A 20,028-nucleotide genomic window follows, 5' to 3' on the forward strand; every position below is an offset into this window, starting at 1 on the left:
CCGGTCAGCCCTGGACAGCGTGTGCGCACAGCACCGTGTGCCTGAGCCGACCAAGGGACTTACCTTGGAGCGAGGCTGGTGGACTTGGCTCCCGTCGGTGAATCCAGACCTTCCCCCGGCTTTGCCGATTTCTCTCGGTTCATTTGCTGCAGGATTGAGTTCAATTCACTAATAACATTTGCTTTTGGGCCTGAGAGAATTGGGCTTTTGACCTCTGTGATGTCGCCCCACAACTTAGAGGTCCTTGGCTGGATAACCTTGGCCATCCCGGGCTGGGTACTGCCCGGTGGGGGTGGGGGGGCGGGTGGGGGGATAACAAAGCTATCTACATCCTCTTCCACGAGCGCGTCTTGGTAAAGTGCATTGCTTTTGTGAATTATGGGCTTCATTTTTGGCTTAGGAGGTACTGGGGGTTTGTCAACCATAAATGCTTGCCCATCTGCATAGACTGTGCAGGTGTCCACGTTTTCCCCACCTTCAGAAGACAGGGTGGAGATGCTGGACACTGTGGAGATAGTGCTGGTCGTCTCGAGATGGTGGTCGCTGCTACTCCGGCTGTCCACCTCCTCGATCCCAGAGTCGGTGACAGCATCAAAGCTCTCAGGGGGTGGCAGGAATGAGGCAGGCAGACAGTTTGAAAGACCGGCTGGCTTCTTGCTGTCTGCAGAGTTGGTCGGTTGGCTGGAGTTCAATGAAGGGGACTGAGGAGTGTCGTTTTTTTTCTGCTTGACCAAGTCCGTGAGAGCGGGGACAGAAGCAGCGCGGTCGTCGGGGATATCAAAACTATTTGCAAATTCCAGGGGAGGAGGCAATGGCTCTGTAAAAATAAAATCCTCATCCAAGTCCACGGATGCCAGAGGGGGAGGAGGGATGCGGAATGGCAAAATCACCGCCTCTTCCATGGAGCCAGCCGCCACAATGGTTCTGCCGGGCGCGGCGGCGGGCTCGGGGGCAGCGGAGATCTGTAAAGCACCTTCGGTTTCGGAAACACCTTCTGGCACCTCAGACAGCGAGTTGTCCGGCTTCGTGTCCACGTCTGCTTTCTCGTCCTCTTCCTCCAGGGAGTCGTGCAACTTGGCGGCGTCCACGGTGTGGACCATCAGCAGCCCGGCCGACTTCTGCTGGGACGTGTCCACGATGTCGATGAGCATGTTCTTCTTGTCGTCGCCTCTCCGGTCCCTGCCCAGGTCAGTCTCGTACTTGTTCTCCGTCTCCTGACGCCGCAGGGGCCCCCGGGTATTCTGCCTGGTGACCGGAGGGAAGCCGGTTTCTGTGCTGGGCCTCATTTTGGTGTCGACGTAAAGAGGTTTGTTGAGGTCAGCCCTGGGGGTCTCCCCTCTGGGTCCCTGCTGGGATTCCTTCAAGGCTCGGTCCCTTGCGGAGAGGGCCAGGGCCAGCGGGGAGCTAGGGCCGAGCAGCCTCCCTGTGAGCGGATGCACGTAATTCTCGGGGCCGGCTGCGCCGCTGCTCTTGGAGGGCGCCACCGAGCTGCTCTCAGGCCCTGTGGCTTTGGATGTGGAATTCAGTGGCCTCCCGGCCTCACCCTGAGCACTGGCCTCGCCACCACCCACGAAATGGTTCTCGGCCTCCCTGGGCGCTGCCCCTGGCACTGGGGACGGCAGCTGCTCGGCGCCATCCTCGTCGCCAAACCCGCCCTCCTCGGGGAACTTGGAGGGCCGAGTCCTGGGGGCAGGCGGCCCCAGGCCCACGTCCTCATCCCCCAGGTCTGTGGAGAGGAAGGCCGGGGAGTTCCTCCTGGCTTCCAGCCGCTTCTCTCGGTCGCGCACGGCCCCGGCGATGGCAGCTGCGAAGGGACTGCTGACGGTCAGGCTGTCGTCGGGCCGCAGCTGGCCTGGCTGCTCTGAGGCCTGGGGGTCGATCTCCATGCTGCTGCCCTGGCTGCTTTTGCCGCTGCTGCTGGTGGACGGCTCCTTCACGATGATGGTGGGGATGGGGATGGAGCACGTCTTCTCCGGGCTGTCCTCGACGTTGGACTGTTTCACCAGCATCCCCTTCCGCCGGGCCGGCTTGGCGGGGACATAGACGGCTTTGCTCGCGATCTTCCCCACCTCCGAGTATGGGTTTTCCGGCATCTGGCCTCTCTTATTGCGAAAGGTGGCCTGGGGGGCGGCGTTCCGACTGTAGAGGTCATCGGAGTCTAGGGAGTAGCGGTCTAATTCTCTCCTGTAGTACATTCCCTTTTCCCGCATCATGGTGGCCACCGTGTCAGACCTCGTGGCTGGGGACACCTTGGCGGCAGAATTCTGATTGAACGCGGGCTTAATGGTCCCATAGACTCTTGGAGTTGGGGACTTAGGGCAGTTGTAAGCAGTGGGGGAGGGAGGTGGCGGAGACGGGGGCACGGACTGCGGCGGCGGGGGGATGTCCTCAGAGGTGTCTGGCATGGACAGACTTCTAGTGAACTTCAGCATTGGAGGAGCCAGAAACTGTCGCTCTTCCTCTGTTATTCCTACAAGTAGAAAACAGTTTTAAATCACAACAATAGAAAAACCCCACTAAGTTCCTAGGATTGAGCCATACACTACAGCTCCACAGACTCACACACAGAGATGATGTGCACTTGTTCATGAGACACAGCACAAGCCACGATGCCAAGTGGTTAGTTATGTGGCCCATTCTGAGCCAGAAAAAAAGAAAGAAATGAAATGAAAAGGCACTAGGATGCAGTGAGTGTGCGCTGCCTCTGCGGTGCTCTCCCAGGCCTGTGTGCACGAGGGTGCAGTGAGTGTGCGCTGCCTCTGCGGTGCTCTCCCAGGCCTGTGTGCACGAGGGTGCAGTGAGTGGGAGCTGCAGCTGCGGTGCTCTCCCAGGCCTGTGTGCACGAGGGTGCAGTGAGTGGGAGCTGCCTCTGCGGTGCTCTCCCAGGCCTGTGTGCACGAGGGTGCAGTGAGTGGGAGCTGCCTCTGCGGTGCTCTCCCAGGCCTGTGTGCACGAGGGTGCAGTGAGTGGGAGCTGCCTCTGCGGTGCTCTCCCAGGCCTGTGTGCACGAGGGTGCAGTGAGTGGGAGCTGCCGCTGCGGTGCTCTCCCAGGCCTGTGTGCACGAGGGTGCAGTGAGTGTGCGCTGCCTCTGTGGTGCTCTCCCAGGCCTGTGTGCACGAGGGTGCAGTGAGTGGGAGCTGCAGCTGCGGTGCTCTCCCAGGCCTGTGTGCACGAGGGTGCAGTGAGTGTGCGCTGCCTCTGTGGTGCTCTCCCAGGCCTGTGTGCACGAGGGTGCAGTGAGTGGGAGCTGCCTCTGCGGTGCTCTCCCAGGCCTGTGTGCACGAGGGTGCAGTGAGTGTGCGCTGCCTCTGCGGTGCTCTCCCAGGCCTGTGTGCACGAGGGTGCAGTGAGTGTGCGCTGCCTCTGCGGTGCTCTCCCAGGCCTGTGTGCACGAGGGTGCAGTGAGTGTGCGCTGCCTCTGCGGTGCTCTCCCAGGCCTGTGTGCACGAGGGTGCAGTGAGTGGGAGCTGCCTCTGCGGTGCTCTCCCAGGCCTGTGTGCACGAGGGTGCAGTGAGTGGGAGCTGCCTCTGCGGTGCTCTCCCAGGCCTGTGTGCACGAGGGTGCAGTGAGTGGGAGCTGCCTCTGCGGTGCTCTCCCAGGCCTGTGTGCACGAGGGTGCAGTGAGTGGGAGCTGCAGCTGCGGTGCTCTCCCAGGCCTGTGTGCACGAGGGTGCAGTGAGTGGGAGCTGCCTCTGCGGTGCTCTCCCAGGCCTGTGTGCACGAGGGTGCAGTGAGTGGGAGCTGCCTCTGCGGTGCTCTCCCAGGCCTGTGTGCACGAGAGTGAGTGGGAGCTGCCTCTGTGGTGGGGGTTTAGGGCTGGGGGAGCTGAGGCTGTCACCTGCCCATCTGAAATGAGGGCAAAGGGCTGCAGGTGCTGTTGCATCTGCTCCTGTGGCACAAATAGTGGCAGTGCCAAGGACTCTGCTCCTGCTCAGACTTGCAGGGAGGCCTGCTACCCATCCGCAGAGCCTTCTGCCTACTGGTGGCCCTGTATGTCACTTGAGGGTATCTTCTAGGGTGACATGAACCTCTTTTGTTACCTGACTTCTCTGGGCTACACTGAGTGTTCTGTGTGTGTCGGAGCTCCTTGGGTCCTGGGAAGGATGGCTATGCGTGGCAGCTCAGAGGGTTGCACTGGCTCTGGGACATGCCCCTGAGGGGAGGGAGCCCACATCTCCTCTGTAATCAAAGACTCCAGCCCAAGCGAGGAGCAGGATCCCAAGCAAACCCTCAGCTGAGGGGCCTCAGTGAGCCCCCTTTGGATTATCATGGAAGCTCCAGAACTGGTCCCATCTAAGACCCTCTGGAGCAGGGGCTGAGGGAGCATTAGGCTGCCACGACCATGACTGACCAGGGTCCAGGTTCAGCTGACTTGGTGCACAAAGTCGGTTCCGTGAATTGCCCTAATGAAAGCCTGTGGGTGTTGAGCATGTGAGGATGTGCTGAGGTTGTGGCCTGAGGGTTGCCTGGGTGTGTCGCCTGGGTGTGACTTTACAGACCGCTCAGTAGTCCAAGACACAGAAACATTAACAGAAGGCACTCCAGGGGAAGGGGCAAAACACGCACAGACACACCGACAGACAGATAGTACCAGGATCTCACGTCAGGGGCATGCAGGTTTTTCAAAATAAATTACTTGAAATAAAAAAAAAATTCCTAGGACAAACTACAATAATTTATTCCAATGAAAACTTCAATTTGATAAGGGTATTCCAAATTTGACATACTCCTTGTGGGAAGATCTTTTGGCATTGCAAAGATGGTTGCTAAAGGCATTCTGCATTGGCCATTCACTACATGTTGGTTGCCTGACAGTTCCATTCCCAAGGAGTAATAATTTGAGAATACACCTTATAAAGTAAATCAGGTTACATTCAAATTACAGATTCCAAACTGTAAGGATTCACTGACCTGATAGAAAGATTCTGCTGTCTGACAGGAGGAAATCGACTGTTATTAACCAGTAAAAGAGCCAGGGATTCAACATGGCGCATACGCAGCTCTGCCGGGGCCCTGAGCTCGCTGGCGCTGGGTGCGTTTTACACACAGCAGACACCACCTGCACTGTCACTTGTTTAGTAACTGCCTACTGTCATTCACTCAAACTAGTAACACGCAAGCTATGCCTCCAAACGGCAGCCAGGAAGCGTTTCCAGAACACCCAGAGCAGCGACCCTGGGGCAGGTCCAGTCCGAGCCGGGGTCCCCAGGGCTGCCGCACGGCTCTTTACAGGGCAGGGCCCATCGGCGTCCGCTGGGGCCTTTGCTTCCATGAAAATTTACATGGGAAAAACAGTGCCGGATTATCTCACAAAGGGACAGTCTTAAAAGGTCAAGTTTACCTTTGCCTGTAACAGAGTCAGTAGAAATAACTGTGACATTAACAAGAAAGGTAAGCAGTTTGCTACAACACACAGTACATTACTTCATTGCAGTTCAAGAACCTGACCCAACCACCCTTAGAAGTGTGTCCGTTAAGCTCATCCTCCAGAACGTGGCAGGGGCCGGGGGAGGTGGGAGTCCACTGGCCCTGCCCACTCTGAGCCATGCAGGGTGGGCTGGGGCTGGCCTAGATCACCCCATGCACCCCCCGCCTTCCTTCTTGGCATGTGGCCCCTTCACCCAAGGGTATTCTCACAAGTGACTTGGCTTTAGGATAGAGAAACCACCCTGGAGTTTGTATCCATGGGGGTAGGGAGGTTTCACACCACACGATGTTCAAATGGCTGCCTGGTGGGTGAACCCAGGTTCCTGCCCTCTGATGGGTGGGCTGGCAGGGACTTGCTGCGGGGGGGGTGGGTGTGCTGGGGCAGCTGTGGCGGGCCCAGTGGGCCAGGCTCCCTAGGGGCTCTGAGGCTGCATTGGAAAGCCAAGGGGCAACTTCTGCAGGTGCGGGTCACGTTTCTTACCTATCGATTTCTGCCTTCGCATCGTACCTCGAGGAATGCCCAGAAACGGGCCTTTTGGGCTCCCAGGAACGGTGGGCGTCATCACAGCAATGCCTTGGCGCTCGTACACGGACTGCAAACCAGAGCCCAGGGTGAGACTCTGCCCAGGCCACCCCCACCCGTGGTGACAAAGCCCAGAGGGCAGTAAGGTTGAGTCTGTCACTGCAGCTCCTCTCTGTCTTTCCTATTGGCTCCTGCTGTCATCAACCTCTCATGCTGTTTAGATGACAGCACACCCTGCTCCGCGGAGCCGGGCTCTGCAGTGACACCGCTCACCAGACTAGCTGCGCAGACAAGTCTGAGAGAATGGGGCCAGAATGGATGTCCTGTGGGAAGGGCACAGAGCAGTGCACAGGGGTGGGGGGTGTCAGACCCAGGTCCACACCCCAGCTCCCCACGTGCTGTGTGACCTAGTCAAGGCCTTAAAACGGGAGCCTCTGTTTTCCTCCTATAAAATGGGCTAATAGCGCCAGCCCCACAGCATGTGTGAAGGTGCACCGGCTACCGGGTGCTGCCTGGATGAGCCCTATGTGCCGGTTAGCGTGGGCGAGCTTTGAGATTGCTCCAGAACACAGCTCTGAGTCTGCAGCAGTGGGCTGTCCCAGCTTTCTTCCTCCTTGGCCTGCTCTAGGAGGAGCCTAGAGCTTCCCTTCACCATCTTGGAAACAGATTCCTTGTGCAATGTCTGCCCAATTCCATCCCTGCCCCAGGCTGCAGCTTTGGGGCAGGCTTTGTCCGCAAAACTGAGGTTGTCAGTGTGACTCTGGAAAAACGTCAGATGTAGATCACTGGAAACGTTCATATGCACGCTTTTGACTCCAACTGGAGGTGTACTCTCACCTGGGCTCTGCAGCCCTGAGACTGCAGGAGGGAAAGGGCTCTGGTCCTGTGAGGGGTCAAGGGCTGTTGTCCCATGAGGTTAGTCAGGGCAAGGGAGCATCTGAGCTGGGGTGGGGGCAGGGCCCAGAGGGGAGGGCTGACTGCAGCTCTGAGTATGGGGTGTGCTTTGAAGAGCTGCAGAGGGGAGGGGAGGAGGTGTGAGGGTGAGCATTTAATTTTAATCATTAACAGATGTGTTTGTTTTAATGTATATTACATGGAATTGACATCAAATTTATGATATTTATGGGTGTTATTTTTTAAGAAAAGGCTAGATTAAACAAAATGCACCCATTTGAAATTGATTCAAAGAGAAGAGTAAGTAATAGTAACAGGTAGTGCTGGAATCCGGCACCAGGCACAGACAGCTGCATCTGGAAAACAGAGATAAGCCCTTGTCCTTAGAGGGAAGGGGCCGCCTGCTCTGAGCTGGGCACTTGGTGCGCCCAGCAAGCTCTGAAGCCCAAGCACTTCCTTCTTGGCAGTTACAGTTCTGAGTACAACTGTCGCCCAGATCTCTGACCATGTGGCCCAGTGTTTGTGTGAAGGCCTCTGCCTGTAAGGGCCACTACACTCCTTCCACACGGGAATGCTTTTGTGCTGTGGTGGACGGGGAGCCAAGGTCCCTTCTGTCTGAAGAGCACAGCCAAGTGCTCAAAGATCCTCAGCTGGGCATGTAGTCTGGGTGCCCTTGAGACTCAGGGCACAGAGCGACTTAGCAGAGGCCAAGGTGGTGGGTAGAGGAGTGGCCAGGCTTGGATGCTAGCGTGGGCTGTGCCCTCCACTGCAAGTCTGCGCTTGCAGGACCAGGACCAGGGTGCGTGTGCTGTGGCCACTTAGATTTGGCTCTGTCTGGATGGCACAGGGAGTGTGAACCTCAGCTGCTGAGACAGCCATCTCTGTTCCTGCTTACTCCTCCCACTTCCCAGCTCCCCCACCCCCAGAGTCCCTGCGGGGTATGGCCACTCACGTTCATGTCCGAGACAGCCGGGAAGCACCGGCTCGTGGGCCGCTGCTTGATGGTCGCCACCCTTGACTCCACGGCCATGTTCTCGGCAGCTCGAGAGGGCTTGGAGGCTGGGACTATCTCCTCAGGTTTATCTGCAACACAACCATGGGGATTGGAGCAGGCCCCCCACAGTCAGCGGAGACCGATGCTTAGTAAGGAAAAGGAAAAAGTGCAGCGACCACTCAGCATCCGAAATCGTGCAGGTGGGCGTTGGCACCGTGCCCGTGTCTCTCTGCCACAGGCTTCCCACTGGAGCATCATCTCGTTCCCCGGACTTTGCCCTGGGAGGGTGCACATTGACACAGGCAGGGCGGAACCACCCAGCAACTTGGAAGCCTCCTCTGGAAGTCCTCAGCCCATCACGGGTCCTGAAACTTTAGGTTGTCTTTTAGTTGGAATCACTTTGTTCTTAATGGTACTTATTCTTGGTGTAGTGCTCACTAAACCAACTTTTGGAATTTTTTAAGACTCAGAAATGTGGTTCTTTTGCAACCAAATGCAGATGCCAAGATGTGAGGACCCCACACCCAGAGCAGGGCCACCTGGACAGTGCGGGTGTTTAGGAGCCCCCAGAAGTCTGAGCATGTGGTGCACAGGGAGGTCCCCATTTATTTCTCCCAACAGAACATTCCATTTCTTTTTGAAAAAGAAAGCCAAAGCTCAGTTATAAGCGATCTCTAGAAATTAAAAAATAATTTAAAAATAGAAATTTAAAATATTTACTTTTTAAATTGAAAAATTTAAATTGGTGGTGGTGGGTACACATCCCATTTTGGATCCTTGAGGCACAGCCCTTGCCCCCCGGGAGAACACTCTGCTACAAGCCTGGAGCCTTTTCCTAGGCAACCCTAATCCCACTCCTGCGGTCAGTAGCTCCCTGTGAAGTACATGCCGTCGAAAGGGCTCAGACCCTGCGCTGTGGGGCTGGCATGAGAGTCAGGGAACTAATCAGAGCCCAGGGACAGAGGCCCACGTCTTCCAGTTAAAACACAGTGGAAGTCACTTGTAACGGCAGCTTCTCACAAGGACCTGACCCACAGGCAGAGCCCTCCAGAGCCACTGCACTGCTCATTGTCACCCAACACGAAAGCACCAGCTCCTGAGAGGCTGTCCCCCAAGTGGAAGAGCAGGGAAAGGAAGGGAAGGATGGAGCTGGGCCCCCACCACAACCCCTCTACCTCAGAGCAGCTGACACATGCGTAGTCCTGACACTTGAGTAAATGTTTCCATGGTGAATTCCAGGTGAAGGTGCCTGATGCCAGGCCTGTGTTTTAGACCCGGGCTTGGTTTATGCCTGTTCTGGTATGACCCTTGGCCCCAGGGTGGTTTTTACATTTTCAAAGAGTTGTAAAAAGGAAGAGAAGAAAAGGAAGAAGAATGTGCAACAGAGACCACATGGCCTGCGAAGCCCGAACATTTACTACCCGGCCCTTTATGGAAGATGTTTGCCGACCCCTGCTCTGGACTGTTATTGCAGTTTCCTCACCAGCAGGATGTTGAGGAGTCACACAGAGCAAGGAGGCCACCTCTATGCTGCTCTACCGGCCATGACGCTGGGCACCACATCTCAGCACCCGCCCCTGCCACGCACGCTCCACTTGCAGGCCCACTGCTGCTCCCACCTGCTGGCACCTCTCCTGGGACTCCAGGTTCTTTGATTTGGCTGATGCCCCTCCATGGGGGGCATCTTGTCCCCTCTATGGATGGTCAGGCACAGTGAGAAGAAACACCTGACTCTCTCGTTGCACCTGGCAGTGGTACACCCCACCTGCAGCCACCTGTGTTCTTACCTGCATTCAAGGCTTTCATCTCAGCCCTGTGCTACTTGCAGCCTCTTCCTACCTTCTTCCCTTGGCTAGAGTCCCTGTCCCTACCGCTGGGCTATATATACCATAGCCACCTGCCACAATCCCAGCGCTTTGCTTTCTCTAAGGAGCTTTTCTCCTCAGATATCTGGGCTGGGATTGAACTTATTTCTGTGTAGGTTTCTCCAGCCCAGCTGCATCAGCTGGGCCTTGCTCCCCTTTCGCTCAGGTGATGTTTGCGTGACCTGCTTTGGCGAGCTGACTGACCAGCTTGGTCTGTCCCTAGAAGCTGGGCCCCTTGGCAGTGGCTGTTGGCTAAAGTGTGGCTGCTGGTGGCCCCCAGCAAAGGGAGGGTGAGATCTCCCACCAGCCCTAGGGAGCTACAGCCCACAACTGCAGTGAGCTACTCTGGGAACTGCCAGCTCCTCCCCATAGTTGGCCTGGGCCCCTCTTCTGACCCCAGCGGAGGGCATGTGTCAAGTTACGGGAAGAACAGCTGCAGCCCAACAAGACATCTCATGGGGCCATTTCAGATGGCAAGTTCTGTGGGCAGCTGCAGAATGGTGCTGTCCGGTACTGCGCACAGCTGCTGACTGAAGGGAGCGCTCCTGGCCATGCAGGTAAACCAGGGCTGTCCTCTCGCTCATGTGATAGCTAGATTCCGTCGAAATGTGGGGGAGGTCATCAGAGCCAGGAACACTGGGACATCCCTCCTGGGCTAACCTCTATTTTAAGCTCAGAGGGTAAAGGTGGCAGCTGGGGCGCGGGGCAAGGGAAGGTTGTCAGCTTTGAACACTGCTGGAAGTGTCAGACCCGTAAGGCAGAAGGCCACGCCCTGCAGGGAAGGCCCTGGGCATGGGCTAGACACATCAGGGTGAGGGACTCTCGGGTGGAACAGCTCTCCTGTGATTAAGGTTTAAACCAGCCAAATCTTCCAGCAGCTCCTGTTTCTAGGTGGGCCCTTTCAGAAGCCATGAGTCTGTTTCTTTTATATTAACAAACCCCAAAGCTGATGGGCTGGTTCACTTCTAGCCACAGCAGGCTGTGATCTTAGGATCTCAGGGCATGCCCTGGGTGAGGCAGAGGCAGTGTGGTCACTAACAGTGCCTTACCTTGGTGAGACTGTTGAGAACCTGGCTGTAGGGGAGGGATTCTTCCCATTTTGCAGAGAAAAAAATCGAGGGTCTCATGCTTAAAGTCGGGAAACTGTGGGACCAGGTAGGAGCTGTAGCTAGCATTGAGGTCACCCAACCCTTGTTCCTGTCATGCAGATAGGGGTGCCCAGCCCTGGTGGGCAACAGTAGCAGAACACTTATTTGCAAATTTCTAGGGTCACTGTCAGAATGATCTGCCTTGTTTGGCTGACTGAACAGCGAAGGGGAGGGAATGCTGTTCACATCAGAGTCACCCTATCACAGGGGTGGGCCTGGCCATGGTGTTGAAGGTACTTCCCCTGCAGCAGTGGCCACCTTGATCATGGATGTCCTTGTCTCTGTTTTAAACCTTCCCCCTCCTGCCTCTACCCTCAGCACAAATGTTCTTTTGAACCAGACCATGTGAGAGCAACTTGGTTTGTTGGGATGGTAGGGTTGGGGCCACAGTTCCTTTTTAAGTTAGAATTTGTGGTGTTTGTGCAATTCACATGAGAAGAGGGAAATTCCTGTGTGGGTCCCCTCCTGGCCCTTGTCTCTTGGATGCACTGGCCAGTGGGAACCTGGTGGCCTGACTCAGCTCAGCCCCGTCTTTGACGACATCTGCACTGGAACATGAAGGCTTTTAAGAGAAGCCGTAAGACTGCGGCTCGTGCTTCTCATTCTAGGCATCTAAGGATTCTGCTTGATTTATAACAGCCAGGAACTGGATCTCTATTCAGGTACTCAGGATGAAGGGGATTAGGGAATCCAGCCCCCTGCAGTCTTAAAATGAAGTACTTGGTGACTGAAAACAATCCTTAGACATCTGTCAAATCTTAATCTAGTAATGAGCTGATGGAAATGCTCCAGCAGTAACCCTGCTTTTTGATTCTCTAAGCAAACTTACATTCTCTTAAGACGACAGATGTGATGCCATAAATTGCCAACTTCTGGACAGAGGGAAGAGTGTACTTTGGGAGGGGAGCTGGTAGCTTTGTCACCTGCCTGTCACCAGTCACCCAGCCTGTGAACTGACTTCAACAAGAGACCCCCTGCCTCCCCGAGAAAGCAGCACGCCCTTCACCCTCACACTGGAGAAATCCTGCCACCACCCTTCACGCACTCAGCAAATCACAAGGAGTCAACAAACTGTGCAACGAAACCACCCCCCAGCGGCCATGCTGAGGTAAGGTGGACCAGGACTAGTCTCCTGGTCCCTAGGTAGAAAACAGGGTCCCACTGAAGCAACTCTAGGCCCAATATCCTGTGAGTTCCTTCACATGTGGCCACATGCAGGGTGAGCCCAGGTGCTCAGCTGTTTCCCCAGCCACTCAGAACCATCCTGGGGGGAGCAGTCCAGACCAGACCCCCCAGAAATATCCACTGAGACCAGAACTGAGCCACTCAAGCCCTTCAGCTTTCTGGCAATCAGATCTGTGAAACACTTCAGATGAGCAGAGATGCACAGGGACCTGTTAGTGCTGCTGCTGCTCCCTCCCCTGGTGTGAACTTGAACCTGTGGTTTTGCTCACCTCTGGAGGTGCAGCACCACCATGCCCTGTCTCAGGTGAGAGTGAAATGCAGGATTTCCTCTGCAACACCATTTCCAAAAGGCAAACAAGAACATACACAGCACCAGATATTAGAGGACAGAAGCCACACGTGTTAGAAGCAGCGGCTGTCGCCAGCTGGCCAGCCTGTTGGCTTAATCTCCAAAGAGGCAGTGAAGGAGTGGGAAGGATATGTCTGAATGCTGGTGGACTGGTCCTGGCCTGCAAGGGATGAGGTCTGGGTGCAGGCAGAGGAGGCCATAGTCACCCATGTGCCCAGGGCCAGAGGTCTGCCCACCTCTGCCTCCAGGTGGCTTCTGCCTGTGCCCCCACAGCTGTCCTAGGGTAGGGTGCAATCAATAAGTCAGCATATGAGGGTCACTCACCTGGGGCCTGAGCCCAGCATGGTATCTGGGGGCTCAGCAGGAGCTCAGTAAATACTTTAGTCTTCAAGGGGTTTTTAAGACAGAAAAATGAAAACTCGGGATCACTAATCAGGGTGTCGCTTAGGGCAGGGGTAGAGCTGGGATTTGAGCTGTTTCACTATTATATTAATTTCCTAGGGCTGCCAAAACCAATGATGACAAACTGGGTGACTTAAAACAACAGAAATTTGTCCTTTCACATTCTAGAGGCTGGAAGTCCAAGGTCAAGGTATGGGCAGGGCCACAAGCTCTCTGAAGGATCTAGTGTCCTTGCCTCTGCAGCTCCTAGTGGTGGCTAGTAATCCTTGGTGTTCCTTGGCTCGGTCCTTCCTCCTTTTAGGGAGGCCCCTAACCCAGTGTGACCTCATCTTGGTTACCTCTGCAAAGACCTATTTCCAAATAAGATTTCATTCACAGATTCTAGGTGGAGATGAGTTTTCGGAGGACACTTTTCAACCTGGCACAACCATAGTGGCCTGACCTTTCCCACGGCAGCCCTTCTGGAATATGATGGAACCACTCAAGAGGCTGAGCTGGAGCATGCACTGCACAGCTGTGTGCCACACACTTTCCAGGTGTGATCCCATGTGACTGGGAGTGGGGACCAGAAGCACTCCCCTGTGCGGATGAGGCGCTGAGGCTCAGCGCCTGGCTGTGTGCGTGAGGGTGGGGGCCAGGGGCATTTCATCACAAAGTTTTCTCTGCTGTTCAAATGGAATGTGGATATCCACTCTCTGGGCCTCTTGCCTGTCCTCTGGTGGATTCTACCTGGCCGTGCAGACCTTGGCATCTGTTTTCTGATCTACCAGAGGTGCTGCTGGCTGGGGAGGGTGGAGTGGATGGGGCCGGGGTTCAAGCAGGCCCCTGTTGCCCACGGAAGCTCGGCCAGCCTTGAGTCCTGAGCTGTTCTCCCTGACGATAGACTCTTTTCAGCCATCTCTGTTCATGAGACCTTCCTGAAGACACAGAGAGGCTGTTCTGGTGAGCTGGGGTTTGGCCTTGGATTGAAGGGGAGTTCATATAGAAATGTAATCCCATGACTTTTAGAGAGAAGGGGATTCTCTACCCTGGCATCTACCCCATCCTCCATGCAGTGATGGAGCCTAGCAAGCCAGCTGGGAATTCCCATACCCATCGCCCATGTGAGCGTTTGGGATAGAGTGCAGATGTGTCTAAGGCCCCCTCCCACTCCTTGGGCAAAGCAGTCTTGATTGAGAGTGCTTCTTTAATGTTGGGGTATCTGTCTCTAGCAGCCCCACATGTGAGTGGCTACTTGGAAGGGGGCATCTGATTCCTTCTGGGGCCTGCTGTCAGCACTGCTAGTCCTCCCAGCCCTGGAGGGGCAGCTGGAGAGGTGTGGCCAAAGGGCCCACATAGCTCCCTTCCCTCCCCAGCGCCAGGCACTCTTGCTGTGGGATGGCCTATTGGAGAGTAGGGGCTTTCTGGGTGCTAAAGGGAGGCAGCCTCTGTATGTAGGGGCTCCATTGGCTTGCACCCCTGGCCAGGGATTCCCCTGTGGCTCCATCCCCCACAAGGCCTCAGAGCGTAGAGGCCACCTGCCTGAGGCAGGCCCAGCTGTGCCTGAACAGGGTCCCTGCGGGTTTCGTGGTTGTGATGATGTAGACACAGCTCAGGGAAGAAACAGGACACGTAGGGAGGAATCACAAACAGGAACAAAGCAGACGGAAACAGGATGTGTTCCGGGGCTGGGGAAATGGAGGCGACAACACAGGGCTGGCGGCACACTACAGACTCCACGTGGCAGTCACACAGGGGGTTTCTGATCCACAGGTGTGACGGGCAGGGGACTAGACGGACATTTGCTCCTCCCTTACCCTTCTTCCTCCGCACCGAGGCTTGAAAACAGAAAGGAGCGCTGTGAGCCAGTGGATGGCACCCCCACACCCACACGGGGGCTGGCATGGGGGCGGGGCTGCACTGTCTCCAGCAGCCTGGCCCCGGTGGCTCCTTCCCCTGTACCCTGCTGTAAGCCTGCCTGGCGGAGGAGAGGGGGACTCTCACGCCGAAGTGGGACATGGTTTCCACTAGAGCAGTGGGGCTCAGGATAACCCTGCATGGCTGAGCTGGAGGCCCACTTATAAACAAGAGCCTCATGCCGGGCCTCTGGGAAGAGTGAGCCTGACACATGCCATCTCACTTTAGAGAAGAGCAGGTGGCAATCCACACTTCTGTTGCCCATAAGGTTTGGGGCATGTGGAAACTGGGGTCTTCCTTGCAGGTCATGTTTAAACAAGATGAGGTCAAGGCAGGGGCCAGAAAGAGCTTGGGGGGCACCATAGCAGGGCTTCTCTTTTCTAGAAGACCAAGGCCTTGTGCTGATCCTCAGATTCTAGCCCCTGAAGCTGGGAGAGGTGACCCAGCCAGCTTCCTTGCCCTGGGCCAGGGAAGCATGTCCACCTGATCGCCCACAGTGTGCACTAGACCCCTCGGAAGGGTTGCCCCTTGTCCAGAAGAGGAAGGAAGCCCACCAACCCGCCGAGCTTGGGGTTGGTTCTGTGCCCATGTGGGCTGCTTTCAGTGGGGTGGGCATCTCCACCCCCACCAGCTCTGCTTCATAAACATCCTCTTCCCAGAGGATGTTCCTGGGCTCCATGGCAACTCCCTGACAAGGCATTTAACATTGTCTGGGAGGCTCATGCAGCCAACCCCAAAGTCATCCCTCTTTTTAACAGCCAATACGGCCCAGGCGGCTAATAGGCCCCATCTTGTAGCCTGGGCTACCATGACTGAGAGCCAGAGCCCCTCTCTGTTCCTTGCAGACCTTTTAAGAAGGTGCTGGGAGCTTCCTAAGCCTGGTGGGCAGATAGATCTGCCAGGTCTCTGGGGCTGGGGCCTTCTGGTCTGAGGCCCAAGTGGCCACAGGGGGAGCTTGCATAGCCCCTGAGGCTGGTGTCAGTTGGGGTGTCAGGGGGAGCTGCTTACCTTTATCCACTAGTGAGAGGCCCAAAAATGCAAAACAAAACAATGTTAGATAAACAGAAAAGAGGAAAGGCAGACCACCACCCCACAAGGCTCCCGATGGAGAGGCCAAACACAGGGCAGTAGGGCATGCGCTGACACCATTGCTAGGGCAAGCAGGCACAGGAGCACGTGCAGGGAGGGGCACTGGCCACAGCGTGGGTCTGGGGAGGGCTGGACGGGCGACTCTTACCGAGCTCCTCCAGCTCCGAGGTCATGGACTTGGAGCGCAGGGTGAGGGCTGTGGTCGGCGCTCGCTTTGGAGGCGGGGGAGCTTGATGGCAGATGGAGACAGGCGTGAGAGCCTGGCTGCAGCACACCCCCTTCCCACCTTTGTCTCAAGCCCACCCTGGCCCTGGAACCTGCAGTTTTCTGTGGGGAGGCCAGGCAGACACCTCTCTGTGGGCATGTCACATGACAGGTGTTCCTGCAGGCTCAATTTGGGCTGAGGTGATCAGGGACTGTGCAGGTGCCCAGGATGGAGAAGGGTGGGCACTTAGGAGGGCCTGCCGTCTGGCCAGAGGAGGGTGGGGAAGGGACAATGAGTGGGAAGCACAACAGAAGGGACACTGTCCGGCTGTTTGCATGTGCCTGCTGGTGACAGAGGGGGCACAGATGCTTCTGGCAGCCTGTGAGCCCTGGTGGCAAATTCCAGCCCTGGCCCTATGCTCGGGCTCTGAGGTGAGTAGGCTCAGCTAGAGAGAAGGCCCACTGCCCCACAGCTGCCCTTCCCACCTCGGCCAGGTGCGTACCTTTCTTCCTGGCAGTGTCGTCCGGGTCCAGATTCCTGGTCACCGTGACCACTTTAAGGACAAGGTGATTTCCTCCCTGGCGGATCATGTTCACCACCTGCCTGTGGCCAACTTTGACGACATTCTCATTGTTAACCTGTGGGAAGACGGGGAGGGCGGCGTCAGTGAGGGCCAACGGGAGAGAAAGGCAACACGGCACCCACCCAAGGCAGACAGAAGTGTGGTCTCCTAAAAAGAGGGCAAACGCAGGGAAGTGTCATGAGACCAGTCTTTTTGGAAGCAACAGTGCTTTTAAGGAAGCAGAACAAATGCCACTGTGGCTGAGGAGGCCAAGGGAGGCAGAGCTTCCTTGAGCCTGGCCCTTCCTCTGACCCACGGTGGCCTCCACTGAGAGCCCTGCAGCTGCTAGAGTGCACGGACCAGCCCTTATTTAATCTGAGCACTCCTAGGTGCTCACTTATGCCAGCCTAGAGTGATTTTCACGGCCCCAACTACCTGCCAAGAGGTGAGAGGTTCCCAGGGTCAGGCTGCGGGACTCCAGCTTTCCACTCACAGTGAAGAGGAATCACGGCACTGAATCGCTTCTCCCGTATTTTGGGAACACATGTTACACTGACATGGCCCATTTCCCCCCCTGTGCTTGCTCCCTCCTCTCCCACCGGAGACCTGAGAAGGCACGAAAGCCTGGCCTGACAAGGTGCCTGGACAGCTGCCACACGACGGCCTCTGCTGGCGGCTCGTGGCCCCTTTCAGAGTCTGTTACCTCCCCTGCGGCAAACATGCGTGGCACAGAAACAGACTCGAGGTGGCATCCCACAGGCCGGGGCGGGGCTGACCCTCTGCCACGTGCTCTTCTTACTCCCCAAGCAAAGCTTGGCAGCAGACCATTCTCTGCTGCCTGCCCCACACCAGTCCCTGGAGGGTGGGGGACTGGGCAGGTGTTTGGCCCTAGATATGACGTGCCCAACCTGGGGGTAGTTCTTAAACTTTGCTATGAAAGTGCCCAAGCTTGACAGGTGGGCTCTGGCACCTTCATCCCTGTAGCTTCTGAGTGTGAGCGCCAGCCCGAGGGCACCTGTGCCCAGCACATGCTGCCTCTAGCTGGTCGCAGGAAGAATGCGCTTGATGGGACGGGGAAGTTCCCTGTGACTACCCGCACCATCTTTAACAAAACCACCTCGACCGTAAACAGATACGGAGCCTTGAGACCATGCCCCTTGGTGTTCCCAAGCCATCATTTCTGCGGTGGGTTGTTTAAAAACTTTGAACAGAAAAGTTAACAAAGCACCAGTGTGCTGCTTAGTGAACTTTTGCCATCTAATGCCTGTGCAGCCAAGCCTGGCTCCCCGTGCTGAGGCTGGGCACAGGGTGTGCTGGTCTGGTCACCACCGAGATGGCTGCAGAGCTCTGAGGAGCCTGGGGTGGGGCAGCCCCCACTGCTGTGGGACAGCCTGTCCCTGTTAACTGCAGACAGTCTGGTTCTATAAACACCCTTGGTCCCCTTACACGGCCCTGAAAATGTCGTCTCTGGCAGGACCAAGCCCACCCAGTTCAGGGTGGCAGTGGCGGTCACTGCAAAGGGACTCCTGGGGGGCTCTCCCTTTCACTGATTGTCTCGGACTATAATTGGGAAACCAGATGAATTTGGGAAGTAAAGGAACCCGATGGAGGAAGAGAGCAATGAGAGTTTTTTGAGGGCAGAAAACGGGCCAACTCAGCCAGACCCCAGCTCGCTGGACCCTGGCCGCCCTTAATATCAGGCCGTGTTCTCGCTGCCCCTCCAACCGGCACAGCAGAGCAGCGGCTCGCTCATTCACTCACTCATCCAACCAGTATTTTTGTTCTCAGCACCCACTAATGCCAAGCTGTCCCTGCCCTGGGGAGTCCTGACAAACAGGAGGTGAACAAATATAACCTCGGGCGTGCTGAGTGCTGCCTGAGAAGACAGAGGGGAGCAGGAGCAGCAGCTGTGGGGCCTGGCTCACCGGGGAGGTGTGCTTTGGGCCAGTTCCCGAGGCAGAATGGGCAGGCATGAGCAGAGGACAGTGCGATGGCCTGGTGGTAGCCGGGGTAGGAGAGGATGAGGAGTCGGGTTTAGGATGATGGATCACTCTGGGTTGGGGACAGAATCAGTGCTAGGGACAATGGTGTGGTGGAGGTGGTGAGAACAGGAACTACGATGGCATCCCCAGGGCACAAAACAGATGGGGGGCAGGCTGCCTGGGCTCAGACGCCATGAGGCCAGCGCAGAGGCTTTGACAAGACGACATGGCAGCAAAGGGCTTCCAGGTGCCTGTCCCCCAGGCCCCAGAGGGTCAGTCCCTCTCAAGGACACTGCCCTGCTCTGCGATGCCAGGTCCCCAGTGCAGGTGCTGAGGGGACTCCAGTGAAAAAGTGAGTACTGCCGTGTTCATGCTGACCAGCCTCCTGGGGGTGTTTTCTTCATTTCTGGGGGTGTGCTCTCCTTTAGCATCTCCTACCTGAGGTGCTCCAGTCCATCCTTTCTGCAGCAGCTGCTTTTCCATCTAAGCTCCTGGTTAGCAGCGCTGCCTTCATGCCAGCCCTGCAGGCAGCTTTCCATCCCATGCCCTCCTAAGAGAGCCGCCCCCCCCCCCAGCAGACTGCAGTGAACAGCAGGGAGGAAATGATGCTCCGCCCAGCCCCAGAAATGCCACCTGGCTTTCTCTGAAAACTGATGTCTCAGACCATCCACACACATCCCAGAATGTTCCCCCCTCAGTCCCCATCTGCGTAAACCTGAGATTGCCAAGGGCCAAATTCTGCTGCCACGTGGTACAGAATCAACTTTAACTTAGCTGTCACCAAAGAGTATGAGACCTTTACATAAAAGTCCAGAATTTCAGTTTTCATTGAAAAAACCTGACATCCCGGGACCTGGGCCTCCCACTCCCACATGGCAGCCTCCCCCGGCCCTGATGGCACCTTCCCAGCCAGAGGAGCCATTGGATTTGTGACTCCTGCCAGCCACCATGGAAACACAAAATGATGATCGCTGCCTTCGATGCCATCTGCTTTTAGAATTTTGGAAAGGGACAGATTGAACTCTGCACATTGATGGTCTCAAAATCAGTCCAGGGCCATTCGTGAAATTAATTTTGATTTGCTTGGTAAACTGCAGTGACCGTCTGAGCTTCCAGGGTTCAGTCTCCTGTGCCAGAGCTCGGATCACACAGAACATTGACCTTATGCCTGAGGTCTTTCCCCTGCAGAGGGAGAGGAGGGTCTGCGAGGGGCCTGCTGTGGCCTCTCTGACCGTGAGGAGGTGGCATATTGCATGGGCAGAGGCCTGTGGCCACTCTGTCACCACTCTGCAAGTTACCCTGAGCTACAGGTACACACCCAGTGGGTGGACATGGATGTGAGGTCTGGAGAGTCCCTTAGGGTGAACTCCTTGTTTATGCTGGCGAAAGCCAGTAAAAGTAGCTCCTAAATCTCACATTCAATAAAGAAACCTCAGTGTTTCCACCAATGAAAAGCGAGTTCTAGCATCAAGTATGGCGGTGACACGCATTTGTAATTACACTGC

The 20,028-nt window shown here is 56.2% G+C and overlaps 1 protein-coding gene across 6 annotated transcripts in view; it reads right to left on the reverse strand.

The window, feature by feature from the left end:
- Positions 1-20,028, reverse strand: part of SHANK2 (SH3 and multiple ankyrin repeat domains 2) — a 545,909-nt gene that overhangs the window by 17,009 nt on the left and 508,872 nt on the right. For 4 of the 6 annotated variants that reach the window (XM_076001726.1, XM_076001727.1, XM_076001724.1 and 1 more), the window contains 6 exons: positions 16,482-16,617; positions 15,923-16,003; positions 7,799-7,929; positions 5,911-6,022; positions 4,914-4,934; positions 64-2,470 (listed from right to left, as the gene is read on the reverse strand). In XM_076001726.1, the coding sequence (XP_075857841.1) occupies positions 64-2,470; positions 4,914-4,934; positions 5,911-6,022; positions 7,799-7,929; positions 15,923-16,003; positions 16,482-16,617 (2,888 nt within the window). The remainder of the gene's footprint in view (positions 1-63; positions 2,471-4,913; positions 4,935-5,910; positions 6,023-7,798; positions 7,930-15,922; positions 16,004-16,481; positions 16,618-20,028) is intronic. The other 2 variants (XM_076001725.1, XM_076001728.1) reach the window with 2 other exon arrangements.

The sequence above is a fragment of the Microcebus murinus genome, chromosome 4 (genome assembly GCF_040939455.1).
Source record: "Microcebus murinus isolate Inina chromosome 4, M.murinus_Inina_mat1.0, whole genome shotgun sequence".
Taxonomy (NCBI): Eukaryota; Metazoa; Chordata; class Mammalia; order Primates; family Cheirogaleidae; genus Microcebus; species Microcebus murinus.